The sequence below is a fragment of the Anguilla rostrata genome, chromosome 13, assembly GCF_018555375.3.
Source record: "Anguilla rostrata isolate EN2019 chromosome 13, ASM1855537v3, whole genome shotgun sequence".
Taxonomy (NCBI): Eukaryota; Metazoa; Chordata; class Actinopteri; order Anguilliformes; family Anguillidae; genus Anguilla; species Anguilla rostrata.
This window is the reverse complement of record NC_057945.1, coordinates 14,575,869-14,596,515: the sequence shown is the minus strand read 5'-3', so window position 1 is coordinate 14,596,515 and position 20,647 is coordinate 14,575,869. Positions and strand designations below refer to the sequence as shown.

Here is a 20,647-nt window from a genome sequence, read left to right as displayed (position 1 = left end):
TTCATTTGTGTGAGCTAAGATAGGCAATATTGTTCGCTGTCATTTTTAACGTTGATATCAAAATGAGGTTACATGACAACAAAACATATTGGCTATCTTAGCTCACAAAAATTAAATAAGCTCTGTTCCAAAGCAATGTTACCCAGTGTTTCATTTTGATATCAATACTTTTAATGGCATACCTAGAATTTGCCAATTTTAATAGATGACTTTGTACTGTATGCATGAGTAACTTAGAACTTTTGTACGTTGAAAATGTTTTTGAGATCACATAACTATAATAATATTTGGTAGGAGCAGAATGCAAGATAAGGTAACTCCAATTTATCCATTTGTTGGTATTCTTGTATGAATGCGACACCTGTGAGAAAATGTTCTTGACAACAGTCTAAAGAAAAACCAATAGCAGAATAGGTTTAATATTCAAAGGCACTTTAATCGAGTGTAATTGTCACTATATTAATTCAATAGTACACAGTACCTAAAAACATTCAATTTTGCATTTTTTTTTTCTGTGGTGTAGTTTGCATTGGGGTTTTCATCTATATTTGAAATATAAAAAATAAAAAAGTACACAAGGACAAAAACTGCCCCTTCACATGAAGAAACATGTCTGGCAGTAAAATGCATATTGTAAAGGCGAGTAATTAATGAACATGACTGAATACCTGCCCTATTACTGTTAAAGGGTGTCTTCTGCAAGTCAATAATAAGTCAATATCAATATTGATTTGTTATATCAAAACCAAAAAGCATACATACTCAAGCCTTTTATTGGATTCATTCCAACATACAATGTATAAGTATTGCGTTTTGCGAGTTCAGAAAGTTTGAGAAGTATCGTGTATCTTGATAGTGTTCTTTGGCCTCTGAATGAATGGTAGCCTCATATACAGTGCAGTCTGTAAGTATTTGGATAGTAATACAATTTTATGTTCTTTTGGCTCAATACTCCAGTACATTGGATTTGAAATAAAACGGTGAATATGAGGATAATGTGAGGACTGTCAGCTTTAATTTGAGGGTATTTACATCCATATATACAGCACCCCCATTTTAGGACAGTGTGGACAATTGGCTGTTCAGCTGTTTTTTGGCTAGTTGTGTCTTTGTGTCATCAGTTCTTTTCACAAGAAAGCAAAAAAAAAGGTCTAGAGTTTATTCTAGGTGTGGCATTTGCTTTTGGAGTATTTTGCTGTTGTGTCTCAACATGAGGACCAAATAAGTGTCAGTAAGTCAGTAAATCAGGTCATCACGAGCCTGGAAAATCAGAATAAATCCATCATAAATCAATCAGAGACATGGCATATACTGTATATATTGCGGTTATTATACATTCAGAGGCTGAAGAGGATGTAGCCCTAGCAGGTTGCTCTCTACTTTCCGATGATAACATTTCGGTAGCCCTTGACGTGACCGAGCTTGCTGCTGTTGAAGCCCACCACCAGCTTCCTGAGCCCAAAGCGGCTGGGGGTGAAGTACACTTTCACTTTGGCTTCCTGTCCTGGCCCCACAGGAGAGCCCAACCTGAGGATGTAGTAAATTGCACAGTCAGCACATATACAGTACACATATAGAATAACCACAGAATTAAAACGTTAACAAAGAAAGAACTAATCTTATATGTCGAACCATTCAGCGTTCTGTAAATCTCCCAATCATAATCAGATGTCTTTATGCGGTTCAAAGGTTTGAGTGAGCTCTTGTGTAATACATGACATATGCTTTGGAATTTAAAAAACTAAAAACATCTGTTCAGGGGAAAATGAAAACAGTGGTAAAACTGAGTGAATTTTATGTATTTTTGTTCTGTGAGACAAGAATCAAAACGGTAGTACACCACACAGAGAAGCAGCCCACAGTGCACACTCACATTCTATCATGTTTAAGTGCTATAATGCTACTGTCATGTTTTCAATCCTTTGGTTTATATCAGAAACACTGGCACCCTTTTGGCCTGAGGTTATGCTCTGCTTAAGAACATATGACAGATTCTATAAGCATATTTCATCTGTAGATGGCTTGTCATTCAGAAATATAAACAGTGCATATTAACATGGTGCTAGGACTAAACTAAAACAAACTATAATAACAAAGACAAAAGCAAGTAAAACAGAGCGACAACTACTTGAGTTCCACACTCAGCAGGACTGCTTTGACGACAATGATGATGTTGAACCTGCCCCTGTGATTTGTTCTCTACCGGAATTGATATAGCTTATTTCATTGTACGGAGACAGATATTTCAGTAGTCCAGTTACTGTATTACTTCTATAAATCATTTGCAATGAAAGCAAATTGTTCCAGGAAATATAGAAAAAGAACATTTACTAATCATTCAACCCATCTCAACTGGCTCAGTGGATCCTTTTTGTCATTATTATTTTGAACCATTATTTCTCTGCAAAATTAAAAGTAATTCATTGTAAATGGCCATCAAGTTTCCGAAGAATGTTACCAAATTGGTTGCTCCACTTAAAAAACAGGTGTGAGCAAGACCAGCCTCTTGCTTTATTTGAGACACGTCAACACCTGTTTCTGAGTAATAAAAACAACTGTGAACAACTTTTCTTAGCGGACGTACATTTCAGTGATGGTTTTCCCGTCTGTGAGGTTGGCTCCCTCCACACTGAAGCAGCAGTTGTCCAGAGGGTCTGGGAGAGGGTTCTGCAGTGTGATCTCCGCAGCCAGCTTGCGGTTCACTTTGGGTTCGCCCAGGATCTGTAGGAGGAAATGTTTCCATGGTAACGGTGGTTCTATGGTTACAGCTTAACTAAAATCGTAAATCCCACTTCCTGTACAATCATTCCAAACATTATACCCCAGAACTGACATTATACCCTATTAAAATAGAAAGGAAAAAAGAAAGTTAAAGAACTAGTTCGCAATGGGAAAAGGGTATAAAGGAAATTTATACTCTTTCTGCATTCATTTTGAGCATATTTCCCTCAGCCTAGCCAATGACACAAGCTATTAATGCACCCTGTAAACGACCATGGCAGCGTACCCTTATTTTGATTTCTGGGTCATCCAATACAATGTTCCTCACTGCGAGGTACATATCCTTGCTGCTGTAATCAGTGAGAAGAGCGGTCACCCGGATCAGGTTATCATCCATGACGTTCCCTCCGTACTTGCAATAGTTCAGTCTGAGAGGAACTTGTTTTTCTGAAAACCACAGATCAGGTCCAGACCGTACGTCATGCACCATATACCACAGAGAGCCAACATAGTGTGACATTCGTATTTTCATAAATAAATACATTCATATTTACGTAATTAAATAAATATACACGAATGAAGTAAACAAGGACTATACATGAATTATTGTAGTGTTCAAGCAGCATGCAGGAAGAAAACCTCAACATAAAAGAAGGTACCGCACAGCACTAGCCTCCTTTGTTAGGTACTCTTGCAATTGTGAGATTTACAGATACACTGATCCACATAGTTTCCAACAGATGCACATGCAAGCCCCTAATTTGATTTATAAAAAGCAGCCGATTAACTAGCACGGCGGTTTATGAAACATATGGTGTGGCTGGTCATCCGTATCCGCTGCCTGAAATCTTTACGACAAACGACACATAGCGCCTCCTCACGGAGGGTCACGGACCTTCGCCGGACGCCACCTGCAGGTTGAGCAGGTCCTTGTAGCCGCAGTCTTTTCCCAGGATGCCGCTGTAAGAGGCGGCCCTCGAGCAGAACATGAGCCGGCACAGCTTGGTGGCGGGCGTGTTGTTGGCGACCACGACGAACACGTCGAAGTCGCAGCCTTTCCTCATCTCCGCGGGGACGGTGATCTTGACGCGCAGGCCGGAGCCGGGGGTGGGGCCGGGGCCCTGCTGCAGGAGCTTGTTTTGATGGTTGGCTTTCTTGAAGGTTTCCCTTTCCTCACTGGAACCTGCGAATGCAGGGCTTCATAGATTTAATAAGAATCGACTCGCTTATTTACCCACTCACTTGCTTTTGATCCTCACGGTAATATGGGCACATGAGATTTGACAGTATTTGAGGATTCATTTATTCGGCAAGGGATCTGGGATTATAACTGCATTGGTGCACAGTACCTAAAAACAATGATAAATCAAATATTTGAATGCCGGGTGCTGCAGTGTCATTGTACTCTTGGGGGGAATTACATAACCTGAAATGCTTTGCTGAAATAGTTTCAGTAAAAACACAGTACGATAAATACAAGCAATGTACAATAAATGCTATCTGTGTAATTCTTCCTGGATGGAGATGTTTGCATAGCGGTTACAAAACCGTTATAACATAACTGTTAAAGGAAATATGTGCAGTATATATGGCATTCTTTGGGTGTTGCCCACCTTCGGGGTACTTATAGAGGTGCGTGATGTCCTCTCTCCTGTCACTCCCCACGCTCTTGGTGCTGATTTGCTGGCCCACGTAAGTGGAGCCAATGATCTTCTCCACCCTGCCGTCCTTGTGCCTCATGTAGGTGAGCACGTCGGCGTTGACCTCGGCGAAGACGAACGGGGCGTCGTACTTGAAGGTGAGCTCGCCCTCCTTGATGGCTTTCAGGGGGATGGGACCGCAGCAGTAAACGCCTGGGGGCGGGAGACAGACGAGGGTGAGCGAGGACGTGTCACTGAAACGCCTTCCTCGCTTTAAAGGGGAACGCTGGACAAAACGTAAGACGCGCAGAGGAGACCGAATTCATTGCCACCCTGATTCTCGTCTGCCTGTTCCTTTAACTGAATCTGATTCCTTATCTAGATTTTTATCTTCTTGTGAAATTCTTCTCATGAACAGTGCTATATAACAACTTGCTATATATGAATAATTCATGTATATGACAGTTATGTGTCATCCAGTAGTCAGTAAACAGGCTTGTAATCTAAAGGCTGGCATAAGTATACAGGGACACATGCTCTCTCTCTCACGCACACACACACACACACACACTCACCTTCACTCTTCTCTTGTGGTGTTGGGTCACTTGCCTGCCAGCCATCGTAGCCAGGCTGCAGGTCCGGACGAGTCATCCAGCTCTCCACCCAGCAGTGATAGTTCCTGAAACAGATCAGCCAAGCAGGAAGTGCAGTGTCATGTCTCTTCGCCTATAGCCCTACTTCCCCTTGCCACCAAATGAAATGAGCTATATCTTCCATAGCTCATGCCACGCCCTCACCATATCATGTCCCTGGACTTCTGCACTGGCTGCCCCTTGTCATCAACGTAGCGCTCGATCACCAGGTTGCTGTTGGTGTCGTGAGCGGAGTTGTAGTTGGTTATCACTCGACAGGGGATCCCCAGAGCTCTGGAAACTGGTAAACACAGAGAAAGACGTTAAACTATCCCGGAGGTTGCTAAGAAGAAAATGTTGGGCGAAAAACACTGATGGCTCTTCGAGCTGAACATCCAATGACAGTGAGAGGGATGCACTATTCAATCAAATGCATTTAATTCATTTCTCTTACAACATGCTTTTAGTATCTTGGGTGGTCCCATGTTATTCACTGTTTGCTTGGGAAGCACTTTGGAAAGAGATTGGTCTCTTGTTTTGCTATTTTACCATGTCTATGCACTTGCCTGTAAGGCACGTTTCAGTTGCTGATATAAATAAAATGTTATGATAACGATTAGAAAGTTTTTATTGGTTCATAATTATTTTCTCACCGGTGCAGGCCACAGCGGCAAAGACCCAGCACTGGCCGTAGCGAACGGGTTGACAGGAAGTGCTGTCCCACCTCCGCAAGATCTCCACGCTGCCTCTCCAGGACAGGGGGCTGACCCCGTCCTCGTAATCCTCCGTCCACCTCCCGAACAGGACCCCTCTGTCGTCGTTGCAGTTCACCTGAGGGAGGCGGGGGAAAAAGCCACTCAGGTTCTGAAACACAGCAGGCGCACGGCAGGGTGGCGGCAGGGTGGCGGCAGGGTGGCGGCACGTCGCCGTGCAAGCGAGCCGGTGGCTTTTCATCCCCTTTCGTTTGCCTCCGTCCCCGGCTGCGCCGCTCAACCACACGCCACAACGCCCACACCCCGGAAGCGCTGCGAGCAAAGTGTGCCCACTCCTCCAGTGCCTTGACCTGCGGACAGGGGACCATTTTACAGTCCGCACCCTTAACCATTTAAGGTGTAAGATCACAAATACGTAATTATAATGTTTTTAACTGAACATTCCAGCGAGAATGTCCCAATCGCTAATGGTAATTGAAAGCAAATGGAGTTCTAGAACACTGACCTAAAATTCTGATAAAAATATTCCAAAAAACCTACTCTTCAAGCCATGGTAATGTCAATCAGAGGATTGGTGAATCTCTCAATGAGGACTACAGGTAGTCTGCGGGTACCTGGCTTGTCAAGGGAAACCAATAGAGCAGCACCCCGTGGAACTCTGGCAGATTTAAATCCACCCCTTCCAGGACAACGTCAATTGTATCCCGCCAAAACCGACTCCCAGCTGCGGGTTCCAGTCTGGCACAGGGCTTTTTGAGGCCAGGTAATGCATCACTGAAGACTGAGATTTCGCTGAGAGCAGTTTGCTGCCGTAGCGTGTCCACACAAGTTCACGCCTGCCACCCGCTTCGACCGGCGTCGCGGATGAACGGTGCTCAGCGTGTGGACGTCACACCACTGTTTCGCGGCTCTCACCATCGCGCTCAGCACCCGGGACACGTATATGGGGTTCCGCCTCCCCGAGCAGTCCTCATCAGGGCTCCGCATGTACTTGGGGTTCACGTCCAGAATCCGCAGACACGCGTCCAGGATCCCGTATTCAAACTGCAGGAAGTGAACGCATGGGATTCACACGAAGAACGTTGACACATCATACAACTCTCAGAGTTTAAGGAATGATGTACTGTAGGAATGTGTTGACTGCTTTACAGTCTATTTTTGTATCTACACTGGAGTTCAATCTTATTGCATCCACTGTTTCACTTTTATAAACGCCATATCACAATAAACATGACACTGTCAAATCAATTTGTATGAATTATTTGCAGTTATCGGTCTAAAGTGCTTGAAAAAGTATGTTCCACAGACACCACATAGTATATCAATGCTTAATTATTCAGTGACCTTTAAATAAAGTCCCCAAAGAGACCAAAAAATATACAGTATTTTTTGCAGCATACTGCAGTTTTGTAACATGAATCTAATTAATCACAGCCTGTAACTAGGTTATTCATACCACCATGCATCTAACACAAAACGTGTTTATATCGGGTCACGCATAAAAAATACAACAAAGGCAATGTTAATATTGTGTCAACTTTTCCAGGAGAGCAACTGTGATTCTCTGAGGGCGGGGGAAATTGAACAAATAGTATTTCTGTTGCTACTGGCACCTGTCCAAAGTTCCATGGTGTGCCTATAGGGTATTTATAACTCCCTCTGAAGATAATCCCATCTTGAGATAGCACATACTCCCTCAGCTTCTCCTCGCTGTCCATGTACACCACATCTCCTGTTGCCAAGAAACAAATTATTTTGACAAGTGATTAATGAGGTCAGGACCTCAGCAATATTATCTTCTACTGTAGCTCGCATTAAACTAAACCTCTGTTGAAAAAAGAGGTGGATTTACTCACTTGGACACCAGGGGTTGAAGAGGAGCACAAATTCTCCCAGGCTGACCGCGTGGCCCTGGTCCAGGGTGAGAGAGTAGCGGCCAATGGGGGCGTCCGGGGGGGAGCAGACGGACAGGGAGACGGTGCGTCCGTCGGGACAGGACGCGGCCGCGCTCCAGCGCGTCTCATCTACGGAACCGCTCAGACCGAACGCCGCTCTGGTGCCCGTTCCCTCAGAGGAGCATGGCCCTTTAAGAGAGAGGAACACGTGAGAACAAGGTTACCTTCCACTGGTGGATAAAAAGCACTGCAAAAAAACACTCTAAACTCATTCAGAATACATAGATTTACATTTATTTTTGTTTTGTTGTATTTTTTTTTGTTTTTTTGTTTGTTTTGTGTGTATGTGTGTGTGTGTGTGTGTGTGCACATGTGTGCACAACAGGAGAGCAAAACCATGTAATGACCTGCCTTAAAAATAATTCTCCACCCAAAAGTGTCAATGCAGCCAGCCATTTCATTTGTAATTGATGTGATTGATTGCATGTGAGTGAGTGCCAATTCAATCACTAATTGCATAATGAGTACACCTGAGGCAATATAAAAATTAAGTCCAGGTGTGTGTGTGTCTTGAAAAGGGAGGCTGTACAAGTGTTTTCCCCCCCAACGCATTGAGTTTGTTGCTGGGTTTTTGGTCATTATGAGGGCTGTTCTTTTATTTTATTTAAAGTGAATAGTATTTTTGTAGAAAGGCTCCAGTGTGGCTTTATGAGTGGTGACCAGCACTAATACATGCTGTATTTAGGTCAACAATCAATCCACTTGTCTTGCTTTAAATTTAATGTGGAACTTAAGCACAAACAGCACATGCAAGTAGTCTTGTTGTTTAGCACGTTTTTCCGTAATTTAAGTGGTTGCATCTTTTTCTTTAAATGAGAACTGTTTCGCAAGTTACAAATCTGCAAAATCTCAGTTTCCCTACAGTTCAATAACTTTATCAAACAAGCTTTATCAAACCAGCCCTAAGCTGACACATCCACACCCTAATGTCTTTGTCTTGCTCTTCATGGAATTTATGGTCTGGTGAAGTATGGCTGCAGATGTAGATCACTGTGAGGATTCACAGACTGGGATGCCGTTACATTTGCTCTGGTGCATTCCCAATGGATCTGCCCCTTTGAACTTGACATTCTGTGGTATGGATGAGGCAAGAGGAATATTTTCTTAAGCCTTTGAGGGGGTGTGTGTCTAACTGCTCAAAACCCAAAACTTTAACCTTTTTGTTCTGCATGACGACTTCACATATTTCTGTTCTGGGGGCGGCAGTGTAGTATAATCTGTAAGGAACTGGTCTTGTAACCTGAAGGTTACAAGGTCAATTCCCGGGTGCGACACTGCCATTGTACCATTGTGCAAGGTACTTAACTTGCATTGTTTCAATGTATGTCCAGCTGTATAAATGGATGCAATGTAAATGCTATGTAGAATGTTTTGTAAGTCGCTCTGGATAATAGTGTCTGCTGAATGCCTTTAATATAATGTAATGTCATGATGTCAAGAACATGTTTTCCTGTTCAGAAAGATGGTTGTCATGTGTTAACGTTTTTAGCATTTTCCTAATGGATCCCCTTTAGCATTTCTTGAAAGTGTGTTTCTTGACATTTTCATGGAAATGCACTTTAAAACTAAACATTCCCACAGTATCTACCCAAATGAACTGTTATTTTTAAACACTGCTAAAAGATAACTGAGTGTTTAAAAAAGGAAAGGCAAATGATGATATAAATATTTTTAAATGCCTTCAGTAGTATATACACAGTAGTGTATGGTACTCATTTTCTTTTTGCAGTGTATGGCCTCCATTTAATTCATTAATCTTCCATATCAGATTTAAGACTAAAGCCGGGCATCTTAAGAAATTCGACATGCCTGAAGTCATTATTTTCTTTCTCCATGGAAAATAATCTATAAGATTGTAAATGGTAATGGCTTTGTAGCACTAATCCTTTGATAACAATTTAGTAATCAGTAATTAGTCTCCAAATCTTATGCAAAAACTACTAAAAAATCTAGTCATGCAATCAAATTATGTTATTGTAAATACAGCATAATGCTGTGCCCATCATTTCATAAAAAATGTAGTATTTGGTTATTTAAAAATCTGATTTAAGGCTTGAGCGGTCACAGTGAAACTCGCAGGAAGGATACCTGTCTCAGCGATGAGAGTGAAAGCGTTGGCTCGTGGCTCAAAGGTGCCAGAGCGGAGGTGTAGGCTGATGGTGAACGGCTGCCCTCTGCGGACGATCAGGCGGTCCACCCCGTTTAGTTCAGTGCGGTGGTCTGTGTTGTTAAACTCACACTCCAGATCCCATCTGCCAATGTCCAAAGCTGACGAAAGGGTGGAATGAATGTATGACGTAACAATGACTGTTTCATTGCTTGATTATGAATTTTAAGCTTCCAAACACGGAACAAAAACTATATGCGTTAAACTGACGTTTTTACTCAGAATATTTTGAAATCTTACACAGATGGATCTGCCCTGGGGGTGTATTTCACAAAGCAGGATTAATGAGTTAGCGGAATAACTGCACTTATTAAAACCCGGAACAGCTCATTTTTCTTCAGTCCATGTTCCAAATTTGGGAGGGTTCCGGGTTTTACTAAATCCAGCTAAATCCTAATCCTGCTTTGTGAAACAGGGCCCTGGTCTGGATTTTAGTCATGGTTCGAGACAGGCTGTAGTTTGCATCACTGCAAGATTCAGTTTATTTCTGGTTTGTTTTGTTAGGGGTAGCCAACCAGTTTTTGAAGGATATCTGATAATCAGATTTTTATGACTACGACATTCAGTCAACATGTGCCAATAACTTATCTCGACTTGCAATGAAGTGTGAATGTTTTTTCTTTCACATTTATTGAGTTTGGCCATGACTAAAGTTTACTTGCCAAACTGTATAAACAAATAAAACAGAACTTGCATTATTCATGATTCAAATCACATTAATTAATTAATAATGAATTAATTTGCATTTAATCATGAGTCAAAGCTCAGGGCAAATGGCAGGTGAGCCCAGGCCAAAGTCTTGCCAACTCAGAGTGTAGAACAAAGCAAAGGTATTTAGTTGGTGTTTCAGTATTTAAGTTGACCGATACAGAAGCTTCATATACACTAGTGACAAAGCCAGGACTTTTTTCTAATTTTATTTTTTTAAATTCATTTACTTCTGGGTGGGGTTGCAATTTGTTTGAACACCACCTACCCATAGATTCCCTCCCCCTCTTCACCCTTTAGACATTAATGTTTTACACATTATGCTATCTCACAAATGGACAAAACCATGCTTCCTTCTCTTAAATCACTTCTTTCCTTATCTTCTTCTCCCCCCCCTTTTCACAGAATTTTCTCCCTTATATTCACTGCAGCATTCAAACAGGCACCCGTCCACACCTCTTATGAAACGTAGTTTTTTGTGGTTCAAATCTACCCCCTTTCTCCATAAAACTTTTCAACGCGTTTTTCTCTTAAAGATCACACTCCTGGACCCTAAACCATTTGTTTCAGTACGAGACACAACATGTAACCAATTTTCTCTGGTTCTCTGGCCTTATTTTTTATTTATTTTTTTATTTTCTTTAAACATAAAACTTAATCTCTGCAAATGCTTGCAAACTTAACTAAATTCCACAAACTTGTGTAAAGCATGGACTTGTTTGTATATTCAACCCAGTTTTGATGTATCCAACTTTATCTTAATATCAGCACAACCAGTATAGCCACCGTGGCAATCTGTCAACCCACTGAAAAGTGGAATGTAGGCTGAAATGGAATACAAATGATTTTAACACATCTACTGTCAAACAAAGCTTGAGTTTTTCCAGAATTGCATGTAGAAACCCTGCATGTGTACAGATTGAGATTTTAAAAGTGCAGAACATTTACAACAGTTTGAACACACAAGGGAACCGTGCCTCGTTTTGCAGGGTGAGCAGTAGACATACCAAAACCTTAGCTTATCATAAAATCACTACTGCTGAAAACATCTTGCCAAACCTTATTTGACATGAAGAATGATGCAAGATATGGCTCAGCACACATGAAGGAAATGCTGACCACTGGAGAACAGGTCATCCCAAACCCCAAGAAGAGAACCGGCAACAAGTTGGGGATTATCAGGATAGTGGGGATCAGGATAGTAGCATTTCTGGTATATGGTCACAGCGATTATTATAGGAACAGTGGCTTTAACTGGGTTTCATTTTACAGTTTGCTATAACACTGAGGCCAGTTTCACATTGGGTTTGTGTTAATTCCTTCTGAGCAGTGATGCTGGCACATTCTTGGTACTTCTGCGATATTTAATAAACAGTATTAATTATTCAATTATATGACAATAAAATAGGAACCCTTTATTTAGCATTAAGCAATAAGGTATATATGCATGTATGACTTGCAAAAGCCATTGACAAAATAACTTCTTGTGGTCATTTGATGATAAAATGGAAGCGCATGCAAAAGGAGTGACGATGAATATGTAGATACAATGTAATATGCAGTGACCCTCACAACAATGATTTATGAAATAATGCTTTAATACTGAGAATACAGCCAAACACCTTGCCTGGGTTAGTTTCTGCAGAGAGCCACCCAAGGTGCCATTTGAACCCACAGATTTCCTTCCATTAGCAGGACAGGGTTGAATTGGCTGCATTCTGTCACTCCCTTGTGAGGGGCGAAAATACATCTCCTCCCCATGACCTGGCTTGAGTCACAACATCCCACCCTCTGGTTCTATGTTTTTGTTTCTTATTTTGGAAGGAGAACTTTCAATTTCCTCACGACAGGTTGGGTTGCTCCATGGGATTTCAAAAAGGGAAAACACTCCCTTCCTGACAGAAATGGAGCTTTTCCAAAGCTTTTTCATCATTAAGCATCTTGAAATCAGTTCACACCATATGTCTTTACAGAAACATGGTGGCTTCCTAAAGTGCGTAACCCTTGCTGGTAAACGCACATATATGAGGGTCATTAACAGTACAAAGCATTATGCTGAAAGTTCTGAAATGTTTATGGAGTTCAGAGTAATGGCAAGCCTGATGGAGCTTGACCTCTGGTCAGGGGAATGTAGCATGTTGGCAGTTATTTTGAGCCTGTCAATCTGCACAAACAGTTGTTAGTGTGCTGCAGGGATATTCTTCTGAAACCATAAAAAGTTAATGACAAGTAAAAAGTTCAGACAGAAAACGATTGGCATAAATCCAAATTCTCTCACAAAGAAGGCTGTTGCTTGAAGCATTCTCTTAGCCCATGCCAAAGAATAATACATCTGTCTCTCCGTCTGCCTAGCTGCCCACTAGTAAAAATAAAAATCCATTTGGAGAAAATAAGACGTGTAGTTTAATAAAGGTCAGGCAACCGGGCTTGTAACTCTGACATTGACAGTTAAAATCTCAGGTGAGGAGCTGCCGTTGTATTCCTGAAATAGGTGCTTCACTTGAACAGCTTTAGTATTCAGCAGTGTAAACACACGATATGTAAAAATGTAAATGGTAGATGCTGTCCCGAGTAAGGGCCTTTGCTAAGCAAATAAACAATAAATATAATGTTGATATTATGTAAAATAATAAATAAGCTTCAGTCAGTCTCACTGTAATATGTGGTCCACACATTGGAGTGAACATTCAAATCACTGTTACTACAAAATGGGTGGGACGTGACTCCTGTTCTCCTGCCTCTATGTCACGGCCTCCGGTCTTCTCCCTACTGTGGTTTATGTTTACCGTGGCAGCGCTACACAACTGCCCCGGTGTGCGCCCACCTTGCGGGCCACGCCCTCGCCGTGCCAACCGAGCCGGCCTGTCCTTGGTGTGGCTCGGAGGCTGCGGTGCCCGCAGTCAGCCCAAAGCAGACACACGACCGTCAGTCTCTCTTTAAAATTCTGCTTAGTTTACACAGTGTGTTTTACTAAGGAAGGCCTACCCATGTTACCATTTACACGGGCACGCTGCCAAACCACCAGGACATGCTCAGTTGCTGCTGCCTGTGCTTAAACAGATAAGAAAGGCTAAAAAAATGTCAGGCAATTGTCCTCCTTCCTTCCTTTCATTTTGTTTTCTTAAACGCTACAAATATGCAATGCTGTACATTAACTTTGTATTGAGGGCATGTGGTTCACGTACTTACGACATCCACTGTGAATTCACTGTCCATGAATACTCCCTTTTCTGTTGGTAATGTGTACATATGTCTCTACCACACCTTAAACTGACGTTATATTGCACAAAATAACACACAAGTCTCCACAAGTTTCCCAGAAGACTCAGTGAAGGCCACAGGACTTCTCACTAGCTAACTGACTCTTACTGATTGCCATTAGAACTCTTAAGAGGCCCTTTATGTCGAAATATGCAATATAAGACACAGTCAGTATACCACTGCAAAGACTGGTACTGCTCAATGTTAGTTCTACAGAGCCAAGCAAGTTGTTAGGTCTCAGTTCATATATGCCAGTGAATTAATAAAGAACCTTTCGCACATTACTATAACGTTGTATGGTGGCAATTTAAACCAAACAGCTGTTTGATATCAGATACTTGCTGTTTGAAACTGAATGCAGAATTACTCAACATTCTTAAAGGCAGACATAAACAAATTTTTTATAGAAACCAGTGAAAGTGGCAAGCAATATCTGTTTTATTGATGTTTACATTGATCTTCCCTAAATTATCTAGTGGTTATGTATTTAGTGGCATGCAAGTATTACAGATGTTTGTGGATGTATTGTAACATGGATTACAGTTCCTGTACAAAAGCTTGTAATGGAGACGTCACACTCAAAAGCCATATTATTTCCTTTGGCCATAGCCAGATCGGGAGATGTGATGGAGCTGAAGGTCTCAAATCACTGCAAAGGCAAACCGCTTTTCCAATTAAGATGCACAACAGCTGTTGATCTGTGTCCTGCGGTCGCGGTCGCTCACTGCACAGGCAGCTTTCAACAGTGTTCATCACACAGAAACGAGTTACAGCAACATTTCTTTTCGGAATTAGGATGGTCTTTGCCTTATTTAAGAAAAGTTAAGATTTTTCTGCTGTGACATTCCGACATTCGCGCACAAATTTTTCCCACGGCATTCCGCTCGCAGACATTGTCACTGACTGATTGTAGTTACAGCTGGTGGTTTTTTGCGGCTATTAAAAGCCTAGCCCTGTCTCCCCTCCTAAAAGAACTTTCTGTAGGCATACACTCAAGGGCAACACTGTTTCAAAGCATGGACAGAATGCCCTGCCTTTTTGTATAAGCCTCCAATTAATTTATAATGGCGCAAATATATTTATTTTTTATTAAACTTAATCTTGGTTAGGCTAGGCTGCTAAATTGGAGAGATAATAAAGATAGACATCAAATTGCTCTCCTCATGCAAACAGGGCATACAAACCTTGTGTCTGTGTTTTACTTGGAGCAATGCAGATCGACAGTTCTGCTGTTTTGATTGGCTGGACACAAAGTCACACAATTCTTTCCCAAATAACTTTGTTCCCCACCTCCCTCCATCTTTTATTCCCTATTTGGAATCACTGAACATTACTAGAGTTACCACTGTGTTTACCCTTAATCAGGCCTGGGGCCAGATGCTATTTTCAACACTACAGACTACACAGTGCTACAGGAATGTTGTACCATGAATGGGTGTCTCAGATTGCAGGATGGGCTTATCACACACTTATGAAAGCTGCTGGTCTGAAGCATTGCAGGGGGCAGTAAGGTAATGGCAAACCCAGGAACCCTGACCAACTGAAACCCACTGTGCCCTCTGCAAGACAAACAAATGCATCTGAGCTGTTGTACCCTAATTACAACCAATTAGGAGCTGAGTCAGTAAAACCATTTTCATGCAGTTTTATTATTTATTAATTCATTCATTTGTTTTTATTTTTTATTTTTATATTTTAATGCTTTTTAAAAAAATATTAAACTCAGTAATCAATATTACACTGACATAATATGGGCTCCTGCACGAGCTATACTGCAACCAAGTTAATTTGTATGACGCATGTTCATTTGTATTTTCTACATTATAGACTATTAAGAATTTTAAGTAAGGCAAATACAAAAATCTAAATCGCTATGAAATTACTTTCAAGTGTTCTTTAAAAGTGCATGCATTTATTTTACATGTTAATAAACATGGTGATAAAATTCTGCAATAAACTTCCACATAAATATCTAATTTTAACATCTGTGTTGATAATGCTACACTGCTATTTAACTTCCAAAAAAGCAGCGTCAAAATAATTTAAAAGTGCAGGCTACTCTCCAACTGGATAATCACATTAAGCTCCAAAAAAAAAAACCTTATGCCAGGTCATCTGAGACAAAGTCACTGTAGCTTCCAGCACTTTGTTGACGAACTTCTTCGGCACAAGAGTCGTTAACTTCCAGAGTATTTACATTTCGCAGATTCGAATTATGTTTGAGAATTTTTTTTTTTTAGTTTCACAACCATAACGATTGAGAGGATTACGCTGTTCAGCAAAATATTTTATAATATGTTTTTAGCGCATCGTGTATTTTCTGGGGCGGTATAAATAATACAGTTATTCTGCCGTCCTATTTATGACATCGAAATTCTTTATATCTTACCTTGAGCCATTTAGGATGAGATGTTGATGCCAGCCTTCTGTGCAACGTACGCTTCGTCTTCACTTGCTTTCAGCCTCTTTGCTGTGGATGGGGATGAGCTGAAGTGCGGCTCTTATACCAGAGTGGGCAATAAGGCGTCACCGGAATTCTGGCTTTTTGGGTGGCGAGTGTGCAACCCTACTATTAATAACTGGGTGTTTATTTTTCGTAATAAGTGAGAGTCATTTCTTCAGAAATATGGAAATTCTACGAGCGTAAGCACCACTATTGCGAAAACCTTTCTGTGAAAAAACAGTAACGACTTTACAAAAATTAATTCTAATTTAATAAAACAATCAAACAATTATATATATATATAATTTCTTAAACCGACGATATCTAAATTTGTAAGGAAATTGTTGAATAGCATCCTTTCACGCAAAGAGCATACCTGCAGCACAGCATAATTTAAATAGGAAACAAAAATAATTCGACAATATTTGGCTAAACCATATGTGATGGCGTCACTACTTCTTTGCAGACACTTATATTTAGATGACACCATATCAACAGAATGTTTAATACAGAATAACGGCAACTATGCTATAAAGTTGATTAAATACGTGTGTGTGCGTGTGTGTGCATGTGCGTGTGTTCATGCGCGCGTTCGTGTGAATATTATATCCATATATTCTAATTATGTGTGGCTTTATGAATATTATCATACAGTTTGCTGCAATACATGGACCATATCCAAACTAACAATTCAAATTGTATATTAAAAAATTCTAATTATAATAAATGACAATTAAGAGGCCATGAGAGGTTGTTTTTTCTTTTTATCTGACTAGTTTTGATGACTCTTGTTCTCATGAAAGTAGAATTTTTTTTTATTAATCCTGCCTAGTAGACTCTGTGTGGGCTGAAAATTCGTCGGTGAAAAGATGTGTTTTGAGTGCACCTAGAGGTAAGGTGATTGGTCTTTTGCCAAACACTTTTCTCTCCCTGCCTGACGTCTCTGTCCCCGTGGAGTCATGCTGCTTCAGCCTTTGATTAATGATATTGCAATCTGTCACACGATGTATCAACCATTGTGGAATTTTCCAGCCCAGCTATAATCTGCCCTAATTTTAAATAATCATAATTAAAACTGTTGAAGAACCGTATATCCTGTTTTCCACATGCAAAAACTCCCCTGTTCAATTAATAAAACCTCAAATCTTTAAAACATTAACTAAATCATTAAAGCCAGGCTGTCTCTCAGGGCTGGAGCTAAGGGGATGTAACAGGGAAAGCTTTCCCCCGCATAGGGGGTCCCAGGGCCCCCCAGCGGTGGGCTGTGTATGTATGTGCGTGCGTGTGTACTTCTGGATCCATCTGTGTCTCATTATTGTTTAAACACCACTGCTCATTTCAGGCAATTGCCAGTACAGTTAGAATATAACTTGCTGCAACTGAATAAAAAGTAACCCACAATGTATCTTTGTTTAAGCAATGGGGATATCTGCATTATCAGTTCAAAAAGAGAAGAGAAAATGCAATTAAACAATTATTTAAGTTCAGTTTGTTGAAGTCTGCTCCAGATATTATTCTTGTTATTCATAAATCAATGTTGTCAGTGGAATCCCCTTTTGCTTTTCAGCAAGCATTGTTGTGTTAGAATACACGAAAACAAGCATGGGCAGTGGCGGCATTACATCATGACATCGTGTTTCACAAGCACTTAATGGGACCCAGATCCCCACATATAAAGCTTCAGAACTTGGAAGAGCCAGTACTGAGAGAGATTCAGCATCTGTAAAGATTACTCTTCAACTGGGTTGATAACTTACATTGAAAAAAAGTGTGCTGGTGTGCCAAAAAAAGTGGACGCTTGGTTTGATTATGGTATAATCTACTGTTATCCCACAGTACACACAAGAGAGAAAAAAAAACACTTTTTCCATTGTTGATAATGGGCCTGGTTAACTAGTGTGTAAAACATCTCCTCTTGAAAGGCATGTGACTGCAGGGGGGAGGAATGCACTTGGTCCCCCTCGAAGCACGGGCCATGGATGCTTGAAAGGTGATGAGCGCAAGCCGCAGTGACTTATTCATAATCTCACTGTTGCTTCAGTTCCTTGGGCTGAATTAACTTAACATACAAGCCAGCAACAGATATGAGCTGAATGTGGATTCAACATACACGTTCCAGATTAAAAGGATGTTCAGGGGACCAAAATATGTCATCTGCTACTTTACCCCTTTAGTATTTATGCTGCAACACATCCCACCTGTTTTCAATCTGTGCTTTTTTTCCAATCTGTTAAGAACTCAAACATGCTTTTATTTGCTCAGTCCTCTAACTGGTCCAGATTACTCCAAAGTTTTTGGAGTAATTGCTCCAAAATTTTTAATATAAAGCATACTCATAATCAAGAAAGTCAAATCAAGAAAACAAGTAAGTTAACCTCTGTTTGGATTTAGGTTTTTCTGTCTACAAGAAACACACGCCAAACAACAAAGGTTTTTTCAATCACCGCATTTATCGCATTACAACATCGAACCAAACACAAATAAATCAGATTTAATAAATATAATGTAATGGGAAAAACAAGCCAGGGAAATAACCCACAAACAAAAGTAAAATCAAAATGATAACGCTTCCAATTTTGAAAGGCAAGGCAAGACCAAAGAAATAGTTTCCATGAAAGAAGCCATCTCATACAGAGCAATTATCTGACACACTGATAGTATTTTATGATTTGTTAGTGGATGTTGGACTATTCTTTCAAATCACTGATATTTATTGGTAAGCCGCCCTCAATGGAGCTCAATGTCCAGTTTTGTACTTATTTTTGTACTATATTTTTAACCAGCAAATCACCACTAAGACAAGGCTTATGTGATGGTACTTTCCTGATTTAGAGACATGGTTTGAGGGTGGCTCTGGTCCATTATAGAACTGGCTGTCAAATTAGTGTATTGCATGTTCCCATTTTCATGCAACACATTTCTCATCAGGGATTCATGTTCCATAGGTGCATGTCATATTTATAAGTAGTCAATGTACATTGCACCTTCTGATGAAAATAAAAAAATGGGTCAAAACCAGAGTGCAAATATTTCCACAGTGTTTCCTATTATCTTCACAGGCACATGATTAATAGTCTGCCATATACCAAGCTAGATAAGTGTGTGGTCTGATGGGAACCCAACTGCCAACAACTCAAGACTTAAGTGTGACAGCATGTATGCATGTCATTATAGTCAATAGTCATTGCATTACATAAATCACTCTATTGTTGTTTTCTTATATAAAGAATATTCCACAATGTTTAAAGAACCCCCGATACACTCATTGTACCAGGCAGAGAAAATAAAAGGAAATGGTCTTGAAATCACTAGCGCCTTTTCATGTTACCAGAAATGGAAGTGGTGTTTCAACAGAGGTGAGATATTTTCAAATAATGAATGATCTGCAGGTGTGCAGCTGCCTTTATACTTGCATAGCCAAAAAAAGTAGATTCATCACATTTTAATGAATTTGTGATTTATTTTTTCATTTTTCTTTGAGAACACCCCTGCTCCCTTTGATTTCCACTGTGCTTTCATAGCACACGTGGCACATTTCCCCCCCTAAATAACAGAGATGCAAGAGTGATGATAAGTGTCAAATAATGATATTTCATTTTGCTCACAATCTTGTTTCATGCATGTCTATAAATTACTTTTTTGGCATCAGAATCCTTGTTTGTCCGAGTTTAACTAAACACAGTTTAAATGACAATGAGATAACACATTCTGTGGTTACAAAAGTTCAGAAACTGCAAAAAAACAAAACAAAAACTTGTTCCCTGGTACCTGGTATAATTTAGGACAATTATAATGTTCAAAATGTTCAGAGTGAACAACCTCATATTAGGACGTATGATAAAGGATACAGACTACAGGACCATGGTGGTAACATTATTCCATTTCCAAGACAACTGAGAAAATGATATTCGTTGCATACATACAAAACAAAACTTGTACAGTACATGAAAAATCACTTTTTTTTCTTCATTTTTCTGGAAAGAAAACAAATTTCCCGGATAGACTACCGGATGCCATGTACTGCAAGTGGAAACCCAAATTTACATTAAGCCAGTTGCCGTAAGCTTTCAATGTGAAGAATACTGAGGAGGCGGTTGGTTTACGGCGATAAAAATGACTGGGCGATCAAGCGATTGTCCTTCCCTTTTTAGACAACCCCATTTGCGCAAGCCGTCTACAGCTCCAGTGTGCGTCACTGATCCTTCTCCACTGGGTGAGCGCGAAGGAAGGAAGTGGCATTCACCTGTGGCAGATGGCAGAAAGACACTGATAAATCCGTCTAATATTCAGAACAATGTAGTGATTGGATGTTTGCTTTTCAGTGGACTGTTGCAGTCTCCCACCTAAGATTCCAGCCTCATCTCAATTTTTGTTGTATCCATGTGGTATGCTTAAAATTACAAAATT

At 40.5% G+C, this 20,647-nt stretch overlaps 2 protein-coding genes across 3 annotated transcripts in view; both read right to left on the bottom strand.

Moving 5' to 3' along the window:
• Window positions 1-415: 415 nt before the first annotated feature.
• On the bottom strand, window positions 416-16,339 carry tgm2b (transglutaminase 2b). Its single transcript, XM_064305097.1, has 13 exons — window positions 16,187-16,339; window positions 9,750-9,929; window positions 7,563-7,790; window positions 7,320-7,438; window positions 6,622-6,750; window positions 5,647-5,824; window positions 5,159-5,294; window positions 4,937-5,040; window positions 4,335-4,574; window positions 3,617-3,904; window positions 3,008-3,168; window positions 2,585-2,721; window positions 416-1,527 (listed from the first exon to the last, which is right to left on the bottom strand). The coding sequence occupies exons 1-13, from the start codon at window positions 16,194-16,196 to the stop codon at window positions 1,377-1,379; spliced, it is 2,061 nt and encodes a 686-aa protein (XP_064161167.1). The 5' UTR covers window positions 16,197-16,339; the 3' UTR covers window positions 416-1,376.
• Window positions 16,340-19,680: 3,341 nt separating this feature from the next.
• Window positions 19,681-20,647, bottom strand: part of LOC135237821 (pleckstrin homology domain-containing family G member 4B-like) — a 35,763-nt gene continuing 34,796 nt past the window's right edge. For both annotated transcript variants that reach the window (XM_064305311.1, XM_064305312.1), the window contains one exon: window positions 19,681-20,483. The gene's annotated coding sequence lies outside the window, so the exon portion shown is untranslated. The remainder of the gene's footprint in view (window positions 20,484-20,647) is intronic.